Raw genomic sequence first — 22,483 nt, forward strand, 5'->3', positions numbered from 1 at the left:
TGCGGTTCGCTTTCACACTGCCCTTTTTGCAAGTGAACCAGAAACTGTAAACAAAACCACACATGTGCTTAAGGTCATCCATTCATTGGTTCATCCATTCAACCATACCAGAGTTTGTTTGGAAGCGGACCGAGACCACGTCTTCAGCTGGGTCTCGGTACGGTTGTTTGGTCCGCATCAGAGTGCAATTGCTGTATTCACACCTGCCCAAAAGATCTGCACCAAAGGGGGAAATTAACTTGAGTTCGATTCAATCGAACCAAACAAGACAGGTGTGAATACACCCTAAGTCGTTTATATTGCAGTCCTTTGGCATCTCCCTGTGGTCTTGTTTGGTATGGCAGGTTGACTTGTGCTAATTTGTTAAAGGGGACATAACACACACATTTTCGCCAATCTCATGTTAATCTTGAGTACCTATATATTAGTATTGCATCCTTCATATCGCCGAAGAGTCTTTAGTTTTATCAGATTTATAAAAGAAAGATACAGCTTTACGATTCTCTCCGAAAACAGCTGAGCTCCTGGAGGCGTGCCATGGGCGGATCTTAAGAGTCACGGGCCTATTGGCAACAAAACACAGACGTTTGATGCAGTTTTACTCACCGCCTGCAATTCCAGCTCCATAGAGAGGAGAGGAAGGGGGCCTTGGAGTAAAGGTTGAAAACCATTGCCCTAGGCAATTGCCTGCTATGCCTATAGATAGCGCCGGCCCTGAAGTTATCTCAAAAATGTAAATCTGGAAACACTAAATGTTAAAATGTGATAGCTAATTGCAATAATAATTTTTTTGTAGTTGTGGCAAAACAATTTAAATCGTCATATTCTATAACCATTTAAAATTCAAGGCTTTTAAAACTTTTTTCAAAACTTTCAGACAAGGCTTTAGGCTACCATTTAAAGTTTTGACAAATGTGGCTTTGTAATGTAAAATGTAAATGTAAAATTCTAAGAAATGCACTGTAATTTCTATTTTAATTCATGCGATGGCGCCGCAGACGGCAGCCTCAGTGTTTGGCTCTCCAGTGTTTGTACTGTTTTTGTTAGTTTTTCCTGTTTTTTGTTTCTCAAACACGATCAGTTTTACCAGGGATGAGCTGCTGAACATTCGGCAGAACACACCACACAATCTTCTACTGGATTTCGTTTATTCGGACGTTTTGCTGAACGTTGTAGTCGGCGGAGCTGCTGCGCTGATCAAGCGCTTCAGGACGGCGCAGACGGGGGAAGAGAGCCGGCGTGCTCGTGAAGCTCAGGAAGCACGGGTTCAGAACGCCGTTGCCCAGCATCCATATGGCGAATCTCCGCTCTCTACCCAACAAAACGGACGAACTTCTTCTGCTCTCCCGGACAAATAAGGATTTTTCACACTCTGCTGCTCTGTGTTTCACGGAAACCTGGCTGAATGACGCCATTCCGGACAGCGCGCTACAACTGCTGGGCTTTCAGCTGTTCAGAGCGGACCGCGACGCAGAATCAACGGGGAAATCGCGCGGCGGCGGGACATGTTTTTACATCAACGAAAGGTGGTGTACAGATGTTACAGCGTTAAAGAAGATATGCTGTTCCGATCTAGAAGCGCTTTTCATTAACTGTAAGCCGTTCTATTCACCGTGGGAGTTTCACTCGTTCATTCTCGTGAGTATTTACATTCCTCCGCAAGCGCACGTGAGCTCAGCTTTACAGAAACTCGCTGATCTGATCACAGAGACAGAACAACAACACCCGGACTCTGTTTTAATCATTCTCGGGGACTTTAATAAAGCAAATCTCTCCCGTGAACTGCCAAAATACAGACAGCATGTTACATGTCCCACCAGAGACAGTAATATACTGGACCATTGTTACTCCACAATAAAGGATGCATATCGCTCGGTCCCCAGAGCAGCTGTAGGACTCTCTGACCACTGCCTGGTTCATCTTATACCGACTTACAGGCATAAACTTAAATCTGCTAAACCTGTAGTAAAGTCTGTAAAGAGATGGACCAATGAAACAGAGCAGGCATTGCAAGCCTGTTTCGACTGCACTGATTGGAGTGTTTTTGAAGCAGCCACCAACGATCTGGACGAGCTCACGGAATCTGTAACATCATATATCAGTTTCTGTGAAGACATGTGCATCCCTACCAGGACTCATTTAACATTCAATAATGATAAGCCATGGTTTACAGCAAAACTTCGTCATCTTCGTCAGGCCAAAGAGGACGCCTACAAAAGGGGGGACAGAGTCTTGTACAATCAGGCCAGAAACACACTGAATAAGGAGATTAGAGTGGCCAAGAGGAACTACGCTAAAAAACTAGAACACCAGTTTTCTGCGAATGAGCCTGCATCAGTGTGGAAAGGCCTGAAGGACATCACCAACTACAAGACACCATCCCCCAGCACTGAGGCCAATCAACAACTTGCTGAAGACCTGAATGAGTTTTACTGTAGATTTGAAACTCCCAGTCTAACACCCCACACCCGCTCTGAACATCTCTCCACACAACCATCAACACCTCCTGCAACCCCCCTCTCCCCCACTCCTACGTTTCAGATCAGTGAGGATGATGTGCGCCAGGTCTTCAGAAAGAACAAGAGAAGAAAAGCACCAGGCCCAGACGGTGTGACACCAGCCTGTCTGAAAACCTGCGCTGACCAGCTGGCCCCCATCTTCTCACAGATCTTCAACAGATCACTGGAGCTGTGCAAAGTCCCTGCCTGCTTCAAACGCTCCACCATCATCCCCGTCCCAAAGAAACCCAAGATAACAGGACTTAATGACTACAGACCTGTGGCCCTAACGTCTGTGGTCATGAAGACATTTGAGAGGTTGGTGTTGGCTTATCTGAAGGACATTACTGGACCCTTACTAGACCCCCTGCAGTTTGCTTACCGAGCAAACAGGTCCGTGGATGATGCAGTCAATATGGGACTGCACTTCATCCTGCAACATCTGGACAAAACAGGGACTTATGTGAGGATCCTGTTTGTGGACTTTAGCTCCGCTTTCAACACCATCATCCCAACACTCCTCCAGACCAAACTAACCCAGCTCTCTGTCCCTAGCTCTATCTGTCAATGGATCACCAGCTTTCTGACAGATAGGCAACAGCTAGTGAGAATTGGTAAATTCACATCCAACAGCCGCACCACCAGCACTGGCGCCCCTCAGGGTTGCGTCCTCTCCCCACTGCTCTTCTCCCTGTACACCAACGACTGCACCTCTAAAGACCCCTCTGTCAAGCTCCTGAAGTTTGCAGATGACACTACAGTCATCGGTCTCATCAAGGATGGAGACGAGTCTGCTTACAGACAGGAGGTTAAAGAGCTGGCTGTCTGGTGCAGTCTTAACAACTTGGAGCTGAACACCCTCAAAACTGTGGAGATGATCGTGGACTTCAGGAGGAACCCCCCTGCACTCCCCCCACTCACCATCATGGATAGCACTGTAACGACAGTGGAGTCATTCAGGTTCCTGGGCACCACCATCTCTCAGGACCTGAAGTGGGACACTCACATTGACTCCACTGTTAAAAAGGCCCAGCAGAGGTTGTACTTCCTTCGCCAGCTGAGGAAATTCAACCTGCCACAGGAGCTGCTGAAACAGTTCTACTCAGCCGTCATCGAGTCTGTTCTGTGCACTTCAATAACTGTCTGGTTTGGTTCAGCTACAAAATCAGACATCAGAAGACTACAGAGAACGGTTCGGATTGCTGAAAGGATTATTGGTGCCCCCCGCCTACCCTCCAAGAACTGTTTACATCTAGAGTGAGGAAAAGGGCTCAGAAAATCACTCTGGATCCATCACATCCAAGCCATCTCCTTTTTGAACTTTTGCCATCTGGTCGGCGTTACAGAGCACCGAATACCAGGACAGCCAGGCACAAGAACAGTTTCTTTCCCCAGGCAATCTACCTCATGAAGAGTTAATGTTCTTCTATTGTGCAATTGAAGTATGTGCAATAACCTTATACTTATTTATCACCCTAAACCCTAGTACATCCCTACAACTTATTTTATTTATTCTATTCCTATTCCATCTATAGCACACCTGTACATACAATTTATTCTTTTTTTTTGGTTTATATTTATGCATTTTTATTTTTATTATCTGTGTGTTGTTGTTGTCTCCGTGCACTGGAAGCTAGTGACACTATAACAAATTCCTTGTATGTTCAAACATACTTGGCAGTAAAGCTCTTTCTGATTCTGATATAGTACAAAATATACTGGGATATGTATCCCACAATGCAATGCACTCGACTTGATCGTCTATTTTCCTGTGAAGAACGAACCTAAATTAATATAGCCTTTATCTATTCTTGACTCACCGTTCTATTGAGACAACTGATAACTGGACACTGAATTAAACAATAAATGTGATAATGTCTTGTGACAATTTTGCATACTACGGTTTGAAAATGCTTACTGTTTTACCTGCTATTAAATAAACAGAAGCCAGTGTACAGTATATAGTGTAGTGTACAGTACACAGCAGGCTAGTATGGCATTGCAAAGTCGGTATGAGGTTGTGTAAACCCACCTTTGCTTTGAGCACTTCGGTGTCCATGGCATGGCTGGCCTTGAAGATCTTCTGTGCTTCTTGCTGAGGCCTGTGAGAAGGGAATTTAGCATGTTTCTCATTCAGAGAACAGTTTTTGATGCATGTATACAGTAATTTGTCTTCTGTGTACACACAAACACTCACTGGCTGAGCTGTTTCCAGCGCTGAAAGAAGTCGTGTGATGCCATCTCTGTGGGCTGGAAGAACTTGTTTATGGTAACAGGCAGCTTGAGGGTGAGATTCTGGAGAGCTCCGCCATACCTGAAGCAACACAACGGCTAAGTAAATCTGTGTATGCTGACTCGTGGTCATAAACTGTTTAAATGCGTGCATCTGTTACCTGAACTTGATGTTGAGGAGTGGTGCATCACTGAAGTCAGTCAGACACTCAATGTTGATGACCTGCTGCACCTGAGCACCTCCTTCTATGAGAGGCTCCACTGGTTTAGACTGAACATTGAGCTGTGGGTTCAGTTAAGGAGTTAAACAACAAACCAGCGTACTCTGATGATGTACATGACAAAAATCACAATGCGTGTAAGCAAGAATGAACATGAGTTTCATGTGTGGATGTGAAGGATATGAGACTGTAGCTCTCCTGGGCAGGTGACTGTGGTCGTGAACGTTACAAACTGCACTGACGTCTTATTGCCATAGAACAGATAGATCCGCCCTGTGAGGAGAGACAACAGACACAAACCAAAGATGAAAAGGTGTTTAAGCATCAAAAGTTTAATACAGCTTTAAACGGTTCATTAGAATCCGTCCTGTTTAATTTTATTTCTTTTTCTGAGCAAAAATGAATGACTATCATACATTTTTACCATGATCAACAGAAGACACCCACTAAAATGTCATTCAGTGTAACAATAGTTCAATACACCAAAAGAATCTTGTCAGGCATAAATTATTAGATGACATGAAATAATTTTAACATTTTAATTTAAGTTATTTCAAACATTAAAGTAGACACTTTTTTGCATTTAATATGTTATCTATTTATATAAAGTAACTTTTGTAAATTAAATTTTATGTAGGCACTAAAATAAGACATCTCGTCTTTAACCCACAAGCATTTTGAATATCAAGTCAAATATTAACACTGTAACATCCCTTTCAGGTTTTTATAATGCTAAAACAACAGGATAAAAATGAGCAAGAACTGCTGAAATGCATACGCTGAAACTACAGTCTCTCGTAAACGCAGGTTAAAATATAATAAACTTGAAGACATAGTCCAGAAGTCTGCTGACATGGACTTCTAGATGATGCAATTACAATTTTGCAGATGTTGTGACTCACCCAGGTTCTGGCGATATTCAGATTTTATGCCGATCTGAAGCAGCTGATTCTCAAACAGAACTCCGTTGTTCTTGCAAACAAACCTGAGGGCAAGAGATAAGAGTGTGTGTGAGGCAGACAAACATGCAGGGACAGCCAGAAATGGCACTGGTTTTGTAATGGTGCGCTCATGTGTTCTCAGAAAAATCAATAACATGAGCCGCCCACTGGGCAAATTCACCTGGAAAACTCACTTCCAATTTTTTATTTGATCTATAATGGGAGTTTGTGACCATTAGTAAAACAGGTAATTACCAACAGTGTTAGTAAAGGATACAATTAGTTTCTGTCCATGCTAAGGGACTCGGTTAAGTTAAAAATGTAGCAATTATTCACTCAAACAGGCACGTAAAGCCATGCAAATCAACACTGGAACAATGACTTCGCCTTAAGGCAACCATCCGAGGAGCACGTGAATGCAGCATAAGACACTGAGAGGAGGGTGGGTGCTGAGAGGGTGACAACAGAGACAAGAGACTGTAACCTGAAGCCTAAGTAAAAAAAGACCTCAATGCTCCCGACCGCTGTTTACCATGTAGTGGCATGGTCTCGTCTCTTAAAATATAAAAAATAAGTATTGGAGCTGTGAACTAGTGTGATTAGCGCAAATATAGCCATGAAGCTTATACGGGACATCAAACAGTAGTATCCACAATGTGCAAGCAGACACAGGCTATTGGTTTCACAGACTCATAGAGATCTTGAGTGAGTGCTGACTTTGATTTGATCATTTTTGTATTTAAATGTATTATTTGGTCACCATAATTAATAGTCATAATATAAATCTGAGCTGTCAGAATAACAGAATATAAGACAGCATTTCCCAACTTGAAATAAATAATTTTCTCTGCATATAGTCTTTCAAAAGTTTGGGGTCTAAGATTTTTTTTCAATGTTTCAGAAAGAAGTCTCATAAGCTCACCGATGCTGCATTTATTTGATCAAAATACAGTGAAATATTACAATTTAAAATAAATGCTGCATTTTAATGTTTTAAAAAGTAGTTTAAACCTTTGACAGCATTTTCAGCATCATTACTCCAGTCTTCAGTGTCACATGATCCTTCAGAAATCATTCAAACATGCTGATTTGATGCTCAAGAAACATTTCTGATTATCACTGTTGAAAACATTCTTTGATGAATAGAAGGTACATAAAAGAACAGCATTTGAAATAGAAATATTTTCTAACACTATAAATATCTTTGTCACTTTTGAATACTATAATAAAAGTAAATAAATCTTAGTAGTAATAAAAAAGTAATTTTTTAGCAATAAAAAAAATCTTACTAATCCACCCTGACTTTTAGTGTATACTTGACACAAAAAAACTATTGATTAGCAGTTCCCACACTACATGCTTAAGATTAACAGTAATATTTTAAAAACAAAAAGCATTTGTCTGTGGTTATTTTTAACTACATTTTGCATTCTGTCTTCCAATACAAGAGAAGAAGAAATAATATGAGAAAGGCTGTGGGTGATGGTTGTTTGACTGAAAAGAGGGAGTGAAGTGGGCGAGTGAGCTCTTACTTGTTGAGCAGTTCGTCTGACTCAGGCAGAGGAGTAGGATCTTCAGAGACCACAGAGGGGGGAGCAGAGCTGAGAGACCGAAAGCGAAGGATGAAGAGAGAGGAGAGCGGCCCCAGAAGATGAAGAGAGGGGTGAGAAGTGTTAAGTGTGAAAAGGCACAGATGGTTAAAACAGATGAAAGATATTAGAAAATGGTGAGCCAGTAAAAAGAGAAGAAGTGCAGAGTGAAGCCAAAGGAAGGTAGCAAGAAAGAGGACAGAAAGAGACAAAGGCAGAGGTTAGTACCGGCATTACATCCGTGGTCAATAAAATGTTAGCAATTAATAATACCACCACACAAATAGAAAATACTTCACAGACACAAACAGAAAAGAACACAATAACACAACAACATCTATAAATAACCAAAAAGTTAAGTGTTTATATATGACTATTGATTGTCAATAAGTTTTGCTGTAACATATTGACACTGTAGTCTACCACTGGCCCCTTACTCAGAGTCACCAGGACCCTCAGCCAATAGGGAGTCAGAGCTTTCAGTGGGGGGTTCCAGATCTCTGCCATCGTCCAATGAAAAGCAAGGACGTGAGACGCACATACGTTCACGCATACACACAAACATGTGCGCGCACACGCCAAAATGAGGGAGATGGAAAAGGGAGGGAAAGAGAAAAAAAGAGGCAAGAAAAGAGAAAGACAGTCACATACGCAGCAAGATAAAGGACACAAGATTACACAACACACAAATAGGAAGACAAGAAGAACGAGCGGTAGAAAGTCAAACGACAGAAGAGCAGAAAGCCAGACGGACGTATATACAAGCTCTGAACATGTCAAAATATTAGTGCACTTCAGTTAATTAAAGCAATAAATTAAAAATAGGATGAAAATAGGTTGCTAATGAACTGGATCCTTATTTACCTCAGGAAGCCATCATCATTGACGCCAGCCTCTGAGAAAACATCAACCAATAAGCTGCCTGCGCTGGGAGCGGCGGCAGTAACAGGGGGACCCGCACGGAGCCCCAGCAGATCGGCAGACGGGGACGGAGTGGACTAAAAGAAAGAGAGCGTTCATTACATTGGATTTTGGTTTAATAAAGACATGCTAAAGAGCTGAATGTCTAATTAGAAAGCATTTGAATCAGGATGTGCTCAGTGGGTGGGTGTTTTCTTAGGGATTGTTCTATATTTGCTGACTCACTTCCCTGTACAATGCAAACATGTGTGCATGGCCCCAGCGGCTGAAGTCTGCCGCGTTCTAGTCTCAGTCTCAGCCCACAGACTGCCCACAGTACATGCACTGACCATCTGATGCATATTGCCCACAAAAATGATAAGAGCTGCCTGTTCTCCAATCTGATGAGACACTTCTTTCAAAGTGGACCAGACCCAATGTTTATAGCCAAAAGGCTTGCTACCATTCAAAAGTCTGGGGTCAATAAGATTTTTTTATGTTTTGGTAAGAAGTCTCTTAAGCTCACCAAGATGCATTCATTTGATCATAAATACTATTTTATTGTGAACACACTACTATTACAACTATTAAAGTCATTGCACACCGAGTCCGAAATTTTCGTACGTGAAAAAATAAATACGACCTCATGTTGCGTCAATCACGTTTACACACTGCCTCCGAAACTTTCATCCGTCATAAAAAAATTCGGATCAGGTTTGATTTTCTGCATTTTCGCATCCATAGCATGCATTTTGATAGAAAATGACGAATACGAAAAAAAAATGGAAAAACGCATGCGAAAATTTCGGACTCCATGTGCAAGGACCTCTATTGTGAAATGTTACAATGTAAAAACAAAACTTTTCTATTTGGATATATTTTAAAACAAATCTCATCTCTGTGATGGAAAAGCCCAAAACGCCAGTCTTCAGTGTCACATGATCCTTCAGAATCATTCTAATATGCTGAATTTGTTTTTTTTCAGGATTTTTCAATAAATAGAAAGTTAACATGAACAACATTTATTTGAACGATAAAACTTTTGTAAAACTATACATTGCCAATTTTGTTACATTTAATCAATCCTTGCCGAAAACAATAAATCTTGCTGACCCCCAATTTTTTGACAGCAGTGCCTATATAAAAATTTCAAAGCCGTTTTATCCATATTTGTTTGTTTCTCACAGCATTAGATGCAGCAATGGCAGAGCTGTCCCCTCCTCTCTCTCCCCCTCCATTGAGTTCTCCTCCCTCTCTCTTTCCCTCCTCTAGCTCGTTCACAGACACGGCTCCTGGTCCCTTCTTCTTTTTCAGCTTGGCCAGGATGGACGACTCTCTTTCTGGGAATGGAGGCATCTCCTCGAGCACTGTGGCCTACAGTTACACACAGTGACACTGTGTGATTATGCAAATAAATGGTGAGACACAAATCAACAAAGTGTGTGCAAAAGAGCGTGATCTCACCAGGACATCAGTGCTGGCGATGGAGGACAGTTTGAGATACTCCACGGCTCTCTGCTGCAGCTCGACATCACTGTTCCTGATCTGGCTGTCAGAGCGCAGCACTTCCTGAATGGTGCTCTTTGTCTCCGGGAACAGATTAATGAACTTAATATAGGCAGAAAGCAGCAGGGCACGTGTGGGGACTGAACACAGGTGAAACTTAGAGTGGAGCAGGTTAAACTGAACCAAAGGACTAGTGAGATAGAAGAATAGAGGTGGGATGAGTGGGAACAATTTGATGAATTTCAGATTATAGGAAAGATGAAAGAAAAAGAAAAAAAGAAAAGAAAAAGAGGACAGCATTAGTACAGCACACATCCAAAGTGTGATGTCATAAAACACTAATATAAAAAACTCACCTGGAGCGAGGATCACCTGCTATAAGGTTACCAAACTCTCCCAGGATGTAGCCTCCAACCTTTACCATGTTCTCATGACAAGCTGGAGCCTGCAAAGCCTGTGGAAATTGAAGAAAAAAAAAAAAAAGAACAAAGAGAGTTGCATGAAGTATCGTAATGATGGCGGAAATAAATTTTCTGAATGTGTATAAGAAGTGACAATTTGAACATCTGGTGTCATTTACCTCAAAGACTGTCTTGGCTGCATATCCCTGCACATCGTCACGGTTGATGACGATCTGGATGACACGGTACCACACTTCCTCACTGACGTAATCCCCAGCAATGCGGATTAGGTTCAGAATGGTATCCACATACCAGGAGTAGTCTACTGCATATTTCTCTGCCAGGATGGCCACCTTCAGTACCTACAGACACAGCAGTCACACATTAAAACAACGACCTGTGACTGAAGAGACATGGAAGAGATGAAGAGAAACGCACCATTTCCTCTCTGATGGAGTAGTCGGCTGTCTCCAGGTAACTCAGCATCTCGGCGACAATCTGCTTGGCATTGCTGCGGTCACACATGGCGTAGAGGAGGTCTGCAGCTCTCTGACGCACACTGACATCCCTCTCAGTCTGCCAGCAGAATGAATAGAATTAAATGGTTATAAACGGTGTCCATGAATAATAAAAGGATGAATCTGTCATTAAAAAGCCTTTTTATTGCTGCAAAAAAGAGAGATCTTGTTTTGTAAGAATGTAGAATCTATCCACTTACCTTCAGGGCATTAATGACTGTCTCTATGTGCGTTTTAACTGCCTCATGGGAAAACTCGGAGCTGGCAAGGGTGCACATGCTTTCCAGGGCCAGGTAGCGCAGGTTGGTCTCTCTATGCTGTAAGAACTGTCCCAGCTGGTTACATGCCCGCACAAGAAGATTCGGCTCACTGATGTGAAACAGGCCATGAAGAGAGTTTGAACACAACAGATAAATGCTTAATACAGACAAAATCTTTGAAACACCCTATCAGATCATTTCAAACAAAGCGATTATTTAAGAAATACACAAAAATATATATTTTTTATATAAATACATGAATATATATGAATCCATATGTACGAAAATTTTTCCTAAAATGACCTGTGCGTTTTTAGTTATTTATGAAGTTTCTAAAGGGGGGGAGGGGGGAGAAATGGAGGCAACTTGCACCTGTCATAGTGAATGATGAGAGAAATGGCTTCAAATAGGATGGCATTCTTGGCATTGGAGTGCTGAACCTTCTTGGATTTGGGTGGCTCTTGGGCTTTGTTGAGGATAGTTTCCAGACACTCCACCAGCCGTCCCTTCACGGCACCGTCCTCAGGCGGTGGGTAGCACTGCAGAAGTCGCAGCAGCTTGCAGGACAACCATGGAGCAGGAACGAAGTAGTAGGTGTAGTCCTGCAGGTCAGTGGAGGCTGAAGACACAATCTGAGAATGGAAAAAAAAAAAAACAAGAACGAATCAAAGATAAGAACTAGGGCTGGGCAAGTTAACACATTATTATCGCATTAACGCATTAATTGATTAATGCCGACAATTATTTTATCGCGCGTTAACAGTTTTTTTTTATTATTATTAAAGTCCATTGCTCACTGGCTCTGAATACACATACAGACAAGCCATGGGTCACAGGAGGGGTGGGATGTTGATCAGTACTGGCTTGGGATGGGTGTCATCACGCGTCTCAACCAATGAGAGCATTTGGGGAGGGCTTAAGACTGCAGGAGCGCTCACATGAAGCGCTTACAACTTCATAAGCGGGAAATAGGAAGTTTCCGATAGCACGTGAAGACGGCAGAAAAGCGCTCTCACTAAGCACAGTGGAGTGCATCGTTTTGTTAACTTTGTGGTTCATTATTTTGATACGCGGTAACACACTGCCCTCTCACAATATATCACTTTACAGATCTATCACTTTTGCCGCTCAGAAATGTTCACGCAATCATGCTGCACGTATCAGACTACATGCGTACCGCGCCCGAGCCCAACTGAACCGCGCTCTGGCCCACCTCTTCCAACCGAGCTAGGGCCGGCTAAACGAACCGCGGCCTGGTTCATTTCACACTAGTCAAACGAACCGGGCTTTGGGGGTCAGACGTGCTCGGGCACAGTTAAGATTGCCTAGTGTGATACAACCTTGTTCTCCCGCATACACGAGTCTCTACCCGCCCGCACCTGCCCATCAAGTGTTGTCCCGCGCCGCACTCTGCTGCATTAGGTCCCGCGATAGTGCAGGTCTCTACCACTGTTGCCAACTCTCGCAAGACAAATAAGCAACCGCAGCTTCAAAAACAAGCCCAAAATTATTTTGATGATTTATTATCAATTATTTATTACCAATAAATGAGCCTGCAACATATTAAACTGAAACCACTCTTTTATCTAAAAAGCAAAAACAAAAACTATTTTTCAAAAATCCGCAAACTGCAACAAAAGTGGGAACAAAACTCATCTCCAATCACCTGTGAGCAGAATAGGATTGGACAGATGGAAAAGGAGAAAAACACAAGAGCTTCAAAGGCGAGCTGTAACATAGCCACATATTTATAGCCTACTAAAATATAGGCTATTAGAACCTAATTTACTCTTAGTAGGGATGCTCCGATCGATCGAGGGATTTTATGACTCTATCGGTACTCACTACACTTGGCCGATCTCACGAACCGATCGCAATTTGATGACGTCAACGTGTGACGACGTACATGATGCGTGGGGACATAAATTATTTGGCGCCGCAGTCATGTCATCGCCGGTGTGGAAATGCTATGACGTTTCGAGAAACAATGAAAAAAATCGCTATTTGTCCTGTATGTTTTTGATATGATGAATGGATGGTTCATTTTTAACAGCAGATTCAGTGACGTTAGAGCTGATCTGCACCTCACTGCACACGTCTGTGGCGTGTTACAGCTCCACGGGAACCGGAGCGCCGCTCTAGTCAGTGCTTGTGTTAATACGGGCCAGCCGCGGCACGGAGCATCCCTAACTCTTAGTATTAGTATAGGACTACTTGTTTTTTATTACAGCCCGTGATAATTAATACATTACAAAAACATTGTAAAAATTACAAATTAGGCTAAAAGAAAGTCATCCCACTCCTCTATGTCTACTTCTATCATTGCTTGGATTACAGCGTCACGCGCCTTCTTTTTGAATGTGATTTTTCTCCAATGAGGGGGAGGAGGGGGCGGAACATTTGACAAATGACACTGCAGCACTTATATCATTGCACTGGTTGGCTATTAACTACGAGCAGACAGAGTGTCATTCAATGCATTGGAGAATACGGCGAACATAAATAAAGAAACAAAGTTGCTTGTCAGATTTCCCTAACAAGCAACCATATTTTTTAAAATAAGCCCAAAAACTGCAACCCAGGATTTTTTCACGCAACTTTTCAAAAATAGAAGCCCAAAGTTGCGTATAATATGTGGACTTAGCAACTCTGGTTTCTACTCGGAAGGTGCCTGTTATAATGTTATGATCGAGGCTCTGGACTCTGAGCATAGGCTAACTTGTTATTCTATAACAAACTATAAAATATTTTCTATAAAAACGTTAATGCCCTGTCAGTGGCAAATAGCTTTGGTTTTATATTTAATTTTATTACATTAATGTTATAAGTTGAGATTTACAAGAAATATTTTAACTGCTACTATGTAAAAGGAATACTGCTGTAAAAAAAAGCACCTTATTTGTTTAGTGTTTGCAAACCAAATGTTATTGCACTTTTGTTCATATAACAGTACTTTTAAATGAAAAAAGTGCATAATACACTACTTTTGAATGCATTATTGAATTTTGTGCATAACAGTGCAATTTAATCACGATTAATCGCATGAAAATCATGCGATTAATCGCGATTAACAATTTTAATCGTTGCCCAGCACTAATAAGAACACATAAATCTGGGGCTGCAAAGAATTGAACATTTCATAAAATTGCTGTCAAGTGAATTTTTTAAGTGGCAAACCATTGCAAATAAAGAAAAAAACCTGCAACACAACTATGAAAAGCTGGCAGAATTAACCAACAACAGACTTTTGCTGTGAGTACAAAAAAATTAGCACTTTTTAAAAAATAAGTAATGCATTTAAAAAAAATGTTAACCCAAACAATTTTAAATGTTAATCTATGAAATATTTATATTGTTATTCTTTTTACACTGAATGAACATTTTATATTTAAGTTAAATATACATCAAGGATCCATTCATTTGATCAAAAATATAGTAAAACAGTAATATTCTGAAATATTATTACAGTTAAAAAAAAAAACTAATAAAATAATATTTTTTTAAAAACAGCATTTTTTTTCTAAATTGATTTAACCTATTTATTATGCCCTTGCTGAATAAAAGCATGCATGCATTCATTCATTCATAAAAAGCATTTGTTTTCCCACCAACCTCACAAACCCCCAAAGGGACTGCAACCCATTCAGGAATCTCTGGTCTATAGGCTCATATAAACACATACGTGCACGCACACACACACACACACACACACACACACACTGACCCTGCTGAGTCGTGACACAGCAAGTGACACACAGGTCTTGAACTCATCCGGGTTCTTCTGGCTGAGACAGGTGATCAGGGAGATCGCAGCAGTGACCACACCCTGAGTAAAAAACAGATTCAGAAATCAGTAAGAACCCTTTTATAATGCAACAACCACAAAAAACATGTTAATCTATAAATGTGTATATCTTACATACATCAACAGATATGTGTATGAACATCATGAGGTTGTGGTTTTTATGTGCCAGACTCACCATGTGCTGGTCATTGAGCAGGTGCACCACTCTAGAGGTCCATTCTCCCATGAGCACCAGGTCTGGGGAGGTCTTATACAGACGGAGCAGACAGAGAGCAGCTGACTGCTTTACACTGTCCATCGTGTCCCTGTCATTACAATAGGAACTACATCAGCCATCTATAGCAACATGCGTCTGCTCAAACAGTTAAGGGTGCTTTCACACCTGTAGATCGATTGCTTTGTTCCGAAACAGGGATTAAAATTATTACAATGTTGCTTTTTATTCTTGGTGCGGTTCGCTTTCACACGGCAAAGTTTCTAAACGGACCAAATTTGTTAATACAAGTCAGGCGCGAGTAAACTGTTGTCTCATTGGTCAAAGTTCCACAGTTTATTTTCCGGGATTCCACTTAGCTGTCACGGCTGTCATTCGTCAGGATGGAACGATAACAGCTTCGCGGGTTTATTGTTGGGGTTTTTTTTTTTTTTTGTAGCTGTCCTTATATTAATTTATCATTTTGAGCAGGAGTTCAGGATTCATTGGGAAAACAGTTTTAAAATGCACCTACTAGGTGCAACCGAACCGCTCCAGAGTTTGTTTCCAATCGAGCCGAGACCTCCTCGTTCAGGCGATCTCGGACCGATTGTTTTGGCGCAGATCCGGGCGCGATTGCCGTGTTCACATATGCCCAAATGAACCGAGCTAAGGGGGGAAACGCGCCAGGTTCCGAAACAACGGGCCAGGTGTGAAAGCACCCTAAGGCAAGACACTACATGTATGTAAGGTAAAAATGTTAACCAACAGATATCATCATACTTTGGCCAGTTTATTAATTACAGTAAACAGTAAAGACTGGATAAAGCCAGGTTCAAACTTTTCATTTCGCTGATATATACGAGCTTTTACAGAAGGGATTTTAGATGATATCGTTATCAGTCCATGAATGAGAAAAAGCACAAATTCTCAAAATTGACCAGTGCCTAAAAAAAACAATGGGTTTTGCCTATAGTGACTTGCTAGAGTATAGCAAGTTTATATATATAGTATAAAGTATAGGCTATAACTGGCAATAAAAACCCAAATCATAATCTCAAATACTGAACACAAGAAAGCATAATTTCACTTTTCTTACATGACACACCACAAATACACACTTCCTTTTTTATTAATCCTCTTTTTCTCCTCATGCAAGGTCCTTCAATCTAAATCCCTTAACCTGAATCCATAACTTTTACCCTCTCACTCAATCCTTCCAGCCCAAAGTTGCTCACCCAGCCACAAGGATGCGAGGAATTTCTCCGGCGAAGGCCTCGGCCATCTCTCTGCTGCCCACGTTGGCGATGCAGTGCAGAGCCAGACACATGAAGGTGGGGTTTCGGCTGGACAGGTCGTTCTTGATGGCATTGTTAATCAGCCTGATCAGTTCACTGTTACTGTTCACCAGCACAGAGATGAACAGATATCCCTGGAGCACAGAAAAAGAGGAAGGAAGAAAAGAAAACTGATGGTTATGATCTCTGTTTTGCACACACACTTACTCAGGCCAAATGAGTGTATGGTAAAGCTGAAAGCAAGACAGCGTCACTGAAGAACCGTCATCTTCAAACAGGCTCAGAGCGGCAGCCCTGCGAGCTCTGTGGATAAGCACTAAACCACGAGAGAGATGTTCCCCCTCGCTGAGCTAATGTGTCTCCCTCGTTGCTGCCAGGGTTGAAGCTCTCTTGAATTGCTTCTTTTCCACTCTCACTGCATCGTGATGTTGTACGTGATTTTAAAGTCGGGAGGTTTGGAGGAATGTGTCTTGCAAGATGATCAGAATCATCCGAATACTACTATAATCAGCTAGCAAAATTCAATCATTTGCTCCATTCAGTGTATCGCAACTCCATTATTACAGTTCACTGAATGTATCAAGAATACAACCTTTACTCTGGAAGCCTTTGCTTAGATTTTTACAAAAACTTTTGACTGCCTGTTTCCGGATGACTTTAGCTTTGTATTTTCATTTTTCTTTCTCGGTCACGTATCAGTACATACCTATATTCTAAATTATTGTGCCTTTTGCTTATTAGTTTGTTGTTGGTTGGTGTTACTGTATGTATGTTGTTATATTAAAAAACTAAATAAAATAACAGAAAAAAAAACCCTTCTGCAGCAAAATTCAGCATCCAAGACATAGCATATCATGTATCAGAAGAGCAGTGGAATTTTCCGGCTAATGGATGCGTTGAAACAGTTAGCTGTAGGCTGTGACTCGTTGTTTAGTTTGAGAGACCAAATCTTACCACACAGCAGGCCACTCGGTGACCTAAATCAGGTTTGGAATCCATTTTAATGTGCTTATAAGCCATATTTTAAGAATCACAGAAAACTGTAAGACGCTGTAGTGAAACTGTTTAGAGTTCTATATAAGGAAATTGGTGTTTATTTGAGTGAAGAACCTTTGCTGAATTTTTGGGCTGGGCTCACAGGAAACTGAATATTGTATTGAATGTATTTGACCCGTATGGGAGGAGTAGGTCAAAACGTGGTGACATCACCACATTCTTCAGCATTATACTACAACGTCTTGCAGTGAAAAGGACTTTAACAAAGGGCTAACAAGATGCATGACCTCAACTTATTTCCAGTTTATGGCAGTGTATAAAATTGCAACAGGAAGCAAAAGATCTGGTGTGCTCGACAACCCTTCCACAATTCATTAGCACTATGTAAATCTCCTTCATTTTGCCATGTACAGCATTATCCAAAAGCAAGGCCATGTGGAGTTTAGTGACAACACATGTTGTTGTCTAGTTTGCATTGTAAATGTTATTTTAATGCTTTTCCTTTTCAAGGAAAATGATAAGCGGACTCAAAATGGCCCTCAGTTTGTTGTCCTTTTTGTACTGAAACAAGCTCAGATTGGCCAGATTCTGCCCGGCTTCTGTCAGTGTTACCCTGTGGAGAGCTGTGTGGCTGATGGGAGTGTGGATGCTAGAGTGGGTGTTTGATTAGCAGGAGATAATTAGACCTCATGGTAGGTCTACATGGCATGGAGTGCCACTAAGCCTCTTTGACAAGCTAAAAACACATCTGTTGCTGACTCTCACTCGCTATGGCCACGCTCATTAGATGTTCACATCCAGAAAAGACAACTTTCACAAGGGTAAAACTGCAGAGTAATAAACTTCAGATACTTCTGCAACACTAATGTTCAAAAGTTTGGGGTCAGTAAGATTTTTTAAATTTTTTTTAAAAGAAGTCTCTTTATTCTCAACTAGGCTGCATTTATTTGATCAAAAATGCAGTAATATTGTGAAATATAAAGTTTTTTAAAAATGCAATTAATTCCTGTGATGACAAAGCTGAATTTTCTGCAGCCATTACTCTAGTCTTCAGTGTCACATGATCCCTTCAGAAATCATTCCAATATGCTGATATTCTGCTCAAGAAACATTTCTAATTATTATCAATGTTCAAAACAGCTTAATATTTTTGTGGAAATATTATTGGATAAATAGATAGTTCTATAGAACAGCATTTACATATAACAGAAATCTTTTATAACATTATAAATATATTTTCTGTCACTTTTGATTAATTTAATGCATCCTTTCTAAATTCTAAAATTCTTTTTAAAAAAATCCCCAAACTTTAAATGGCAGTTTATATCGACAGTTACACCTCAGAGGCTGTTAACACTGCACACTGGAGCTGTTTGTTTCAACAGTGTAGTCAATATCCTGCATACCATTTGCCCAATAATTACTTCCATGTCTCTATGTAGACATAAGGGAGTATTTCTCATTGAAAAAAGAATGAGAAAACTGAAAACATTTAGCCTCTGCTGAGGTTCATTCATGATATCTTGTCATGGCGTTAAACTCAGTCATGAGGAGTGTCAGATAACATAAGGGTGTAAAAGGCTTTACTAACTATAATATGTTTGTGTATATGCATTGTTCAAAACTCCATATGTTGGCTTATTAACCAGTCAATGCATTGTGAATGCCATATGAATGCCAGGATAAATAAATGGATGAATTCAGACACTACTGCACTTTGTGTATCTTACAATCCCGATATGATACTATTTCCTATACAGTTGTCATGTTTTGCATAATTTCCTTACACCTTTGGCCACTTCACTGGCCAAAACTGTAATTAATCTGGCTGTGAGCAGCAGTAAATTGTGCATTGCAATAACTTACCACACAAATACATGCTTACACAAAGTCAACAGTGTTAAAATTACAACAACAACAACAAAAAAAACTAATTTAAGATTTTAATATACACAGACACACGGCAGGATATTTTGAGACGGTTCCACTCACAATCTGTTTCTCAGTGTACTTGTTGGAGCTGAGCAGGTTGACAGCCTCCATGTGGCCGAAGTCAATATCATGGCCCAAAAGGAAGATGAAGAGCAGCTTGCACACATACTTCTTCTTGCTGTATCCATCCAAAGCCTTGTCTCCTTTAAATTTTGAGCGGATGTTGGCCAACTCTTTATTTATGCGCTTGATCTCGGCCTCCTTACTCTTACCTGAGGAGAGAAATAAAAAACAGGATTTCAACTGACACTGCAGAGCAATTGGTTATCACTGGGTGATCTGAACATATCAGGAGACAACACAAGCTGACAAAATGTTCGGCTGCTGTTGATATCTTGCCTCAAATGGAGCTAGCAATTTGCATTTACCACAGTACAGCGTACTGTGAGCTCTTTAGGCATGAAAAAAAATATGCATATTTCCCTGCCTTTATTTTCACATTCAATTACTCTTGTATAAAACTATATTTAAAAATAGGGAGGCACCGAAATGAAAATGCTTGGCCGAAGCCGAACAAAATGAAACACTGGGCCGAAGGCCGAATACCGAACGCGTTTTTCCCGCATTTTCCCCCCCGTGTAGGCCTATTTTGCCATTTTTTTTCACCATTGCATAAATTAAATTGCCAAAATGTGCTTTTTACTGTTTTGTCCTGCTTTTCAAATAAAAAATAAATTACAAAACAACAATGTAAAAGTATTTACTTCACACTGAACATTTTATAACATTCCAGCAGACATTATACCAACAAATCACAATTGAACTTAAAATTAATAAGTTAGTAAAATAATATTTTTGCCCATTTTTGAGACTTGAATTAGGCATGTATGTTTTACTGTACAAATAAAGGTAGCCTTGCTGAGCAGAAGAGACTTCTTTTAAAATATATTACAGATCCCAATTTGAACACTATGTATGAATGTTATAATAAATGTATTAATAGAGCTGTTGTAGGGTAATTATTATTATCATTATTATTGTCTTACTTTTTAATTTCTATTGTACAGAACAACAGTAAAATTACAATACTATCATTTATGAATGTTGATGGAGTTGTTGCTTTTACTCGGCTTTTATTTTGGCAGAAAAACACAGGAAGATCTCAGTGTATCTTTTTGTTGACAACAGCATGCAGATTTATAAATGATTCTCATTACGTATTTGGGAAGATGTTTGTCGCACGTATCACATTGTCACATGCCTTTAAAAAAATCACAAAAATGTTACTGAGCAAATGACGAGTAACAAGTTCAGCGCAGATTTTCCTCACGCTTTGGACTTTGAACTACACTGCCGACATGTTTGCTGCATTAGTGCGTGCCTCTATATTTAATCGCGTTAGTTATTGTTCGGTACATATTATTCATCGAAAGAGATTTTTTTTGCTATTTTCGGCCGAATAATTTAGGTTGCAGAACATTCGGTGCATCCCTATTTAAAAAGTTATTAATCAAAATTCCTAATGCATCTTTAACAATCTATAAATGAGTTTCAATGATTTTCATAATATCATCCAAATCAGGAATCTTAAAAACAAAAAAAAAGCAGTCTTATATGTAAATAAAAAATTAAATAAAATACATTACCAATTTACAGATTTACACATTAAGTTATGGCGTGTGATTGTCACTATTATGAAAGTTGGTGCGTTGAGAATGAAATAAAAAGAGGGCCAAAGGAGCAGATGATGATAAATGAAGAGGACAGGAAACCAGGAAAGACGACAGGAAATAGCAAAACATTCTTCAGGGGTATGGGGTTGAACAGGATAAGGATTAAGTGCCAATGTGTTTAGAAAAAAAGTTTTCACAAAGGTCTAGCAAAACCAAACCACACAATACAAATATTACATTTGATTTAGATTTCTTATTTGCTCCAATGTTACTCATGCACAATGGATGAATATTCACCCTGCTTTGTATATGCACTTTTCAAGAAAGGATCTGATGACATTCTGCTGTGCTGACACATGAGATGATGCTAGAAGGAAAATAAATCCTTTGCTAAATGTAAAAAAAACCTTGTACTGCTTGTTATGTTGAACAGCTTTGCATATAAGTCCTATTTTGGTGCAATATAGTGTAATATAGTTCTATGCGGGTCCTGAATCAATCCCGGGGTTCTTACAAAAATATATTTCCTATGCACAAGGCAAACTAACTTTGACCATACACGCATTAGGGCTGGGCGATATGAGCAAAAATGAATGTCTCTGTATTTTTTGGCTGATTTGCGGTATACATATATCTCTGTATTTTTGTATTAGGATTAAACAAATAAATAAAGTGAATGTAACCATGTAGGCATATATTATGTGCAAAAAAATGGTTAAAAATCACATTATATTCTAACACTGTTACATTGCAATCTAAGAACAAAAAATAATGTTTTTAAAGCAGAAGTTAAATTTACTAAACTAAAAATGAAAATAATTTAAAAAAAAACAGAATAATTGAGTAAAAAGGCTATTTTGATTACCCCATTAGAGTCACTTTACAGTTAGTGCTATACAAATACTTCAGTGTTTCCCACAGACTTGCACTCTATTTGTGGCGGCATATATGCAAATTCATTCTCTGGCAGCAGGAGGCGCTGTTGGAGTGGTAGAGATCGAGGTTTCCTTGGTAACGGCTGTACACAAAGCAGCGCTCTGCTCACAAACGCTGCTTTATCAGACATTACATGCAAGATTTTCTGAAGACAGTCGGTTTCCTTCAGAAATACAGTGATGTAAAAACAACCACAACAGGTTTTTCAATTTTGAAACGTGCAGTGCTCATGTTTATTCAACAAAGTCAAAGCCTTTTGGAAAATCTATTTGTGGCGGTCAGTTTTGATATTGTGGCGGGCACCACAAATAAATCAAAGTATGAGAAACACTGCACTTGCATGTTTAAAATTCTACATATGCCACATCTATTGTTCAACTACAAATATTTCAGCAAAATGTATATTTTAGTTATTGCGCGTAGAGGTCGACCGATATGTGTTTTTCAAGGCCGATGCAGATACCGATTATTACAGATCAAGAAGCCCGATAACCGATATTTTGAAGCGATATATATGTCTGGTGTAAAAATGAAAATGAATGTCAAAATTAAGAATAACAAGGGCTCTGACAAAAACTGCCTTC

At 40.0% G+C, this 22,483-nt stretch overlaps 1 protein-coding gene across 6 annotated transcripts in view; it reads right to left on the minus strand.

Moving 5' to 3' along the window:
• LOC107729492 (AP-2 complex subunit alpha-2-like) overlaps positions 1-22,483 on the minus strand; it is a 34,744-nt gene that overhangs the window by 5,065 nt on the left and 7,196 nt on the right. For 2 of the 6 annotated variants that reach the window (XM_016540018.1, XM_016540019.1), the window contains exons 2-20: positions 19,351-19,562; positions 16,303-16,496; positions 15,047-15,176; positions 14,791-14,892; positions 11,439-11,698; positions 11,007-11,175; positions 10,727-10,864; positions 10,468-10,650; positions 10,244-10,341; positions 9,846-10,077; positions 9,567-9,755; positions 8,346-8,479; positions 7,919-7,981; positions 7,425-7,493; positions 5,854-5,936; positions 5,135-5,224; positions 4,892-5,015; positions 4,696-4,812; positions 4,531-4,600 (exon numbers count right to left, since the gene is read on the minus strand). In XM_016540018.1, the coding sequence (XP_016395504.1) occupies positions 4,531-4,600; positions 4,696-4,812; positions 4,892-5,015; positions 5,135-5,224; positions 5,854-5,936; positions 7,425-7,493; positions 7,919-7,981; positions 8,346-8,479; positions 9,567-9,755; positions 9,846-10,077; positions 10,244-10,341; positions 10,468-10,650; positions 10,727-10,864; positions 11,007-11,175; positions 11,439-11,698; positions 14,791-14,892; positions 15,047-15,176; positions 16,303-16,496; positions 19,351-19,562 (2,657 nt within the window). The remainder of the gene's footprint in view (positions 1-4,530; positions 4,601-4,695; positions 4,813-4,891; positions 5,016-5,134; positions 5,225-5,853; positions 5,937-7,424; positions 7,494-7,918; positions 7,982-8,345; positions 8,480-9,566; positions 9,756-9,845; positions 10,078-10,243; positions 10,342-10,467; positions 10,651-10,726; positions 10,865-11,006; positions 11,176-11,438; positions 11,699-14,790; positions 14,893-15,046; positions 15,177-16,302; positions 16,497-19,350; positions 19,563-22,483) is intronic. The other 4 variants (XM_016540020.1, XM_016540021.1, XM_016540022.1 and 1 more) reach the window with 2 other exon arrangements.

The sequence above is a fragment of the Sinocyclocheilus rhinocerous genome, unplaced genomic scaffold (assembly GCF_001515625.1).
Source record: "Sinocyclocheilus rhinocerous isolate Xijiao unplaced genomic scaffold, SAMN03320098_v1.1 scaffold697, whole genome shotgun sequence".
Classification (NCBI taxonomy): domain Eukaryota; kingdom Metazoa; phylum Chordata; class Actinopteri; order Cypriniformes; family Cyprinidae; genus Sinocyclocheilus; species Sinocyclocheilus rhinocerous.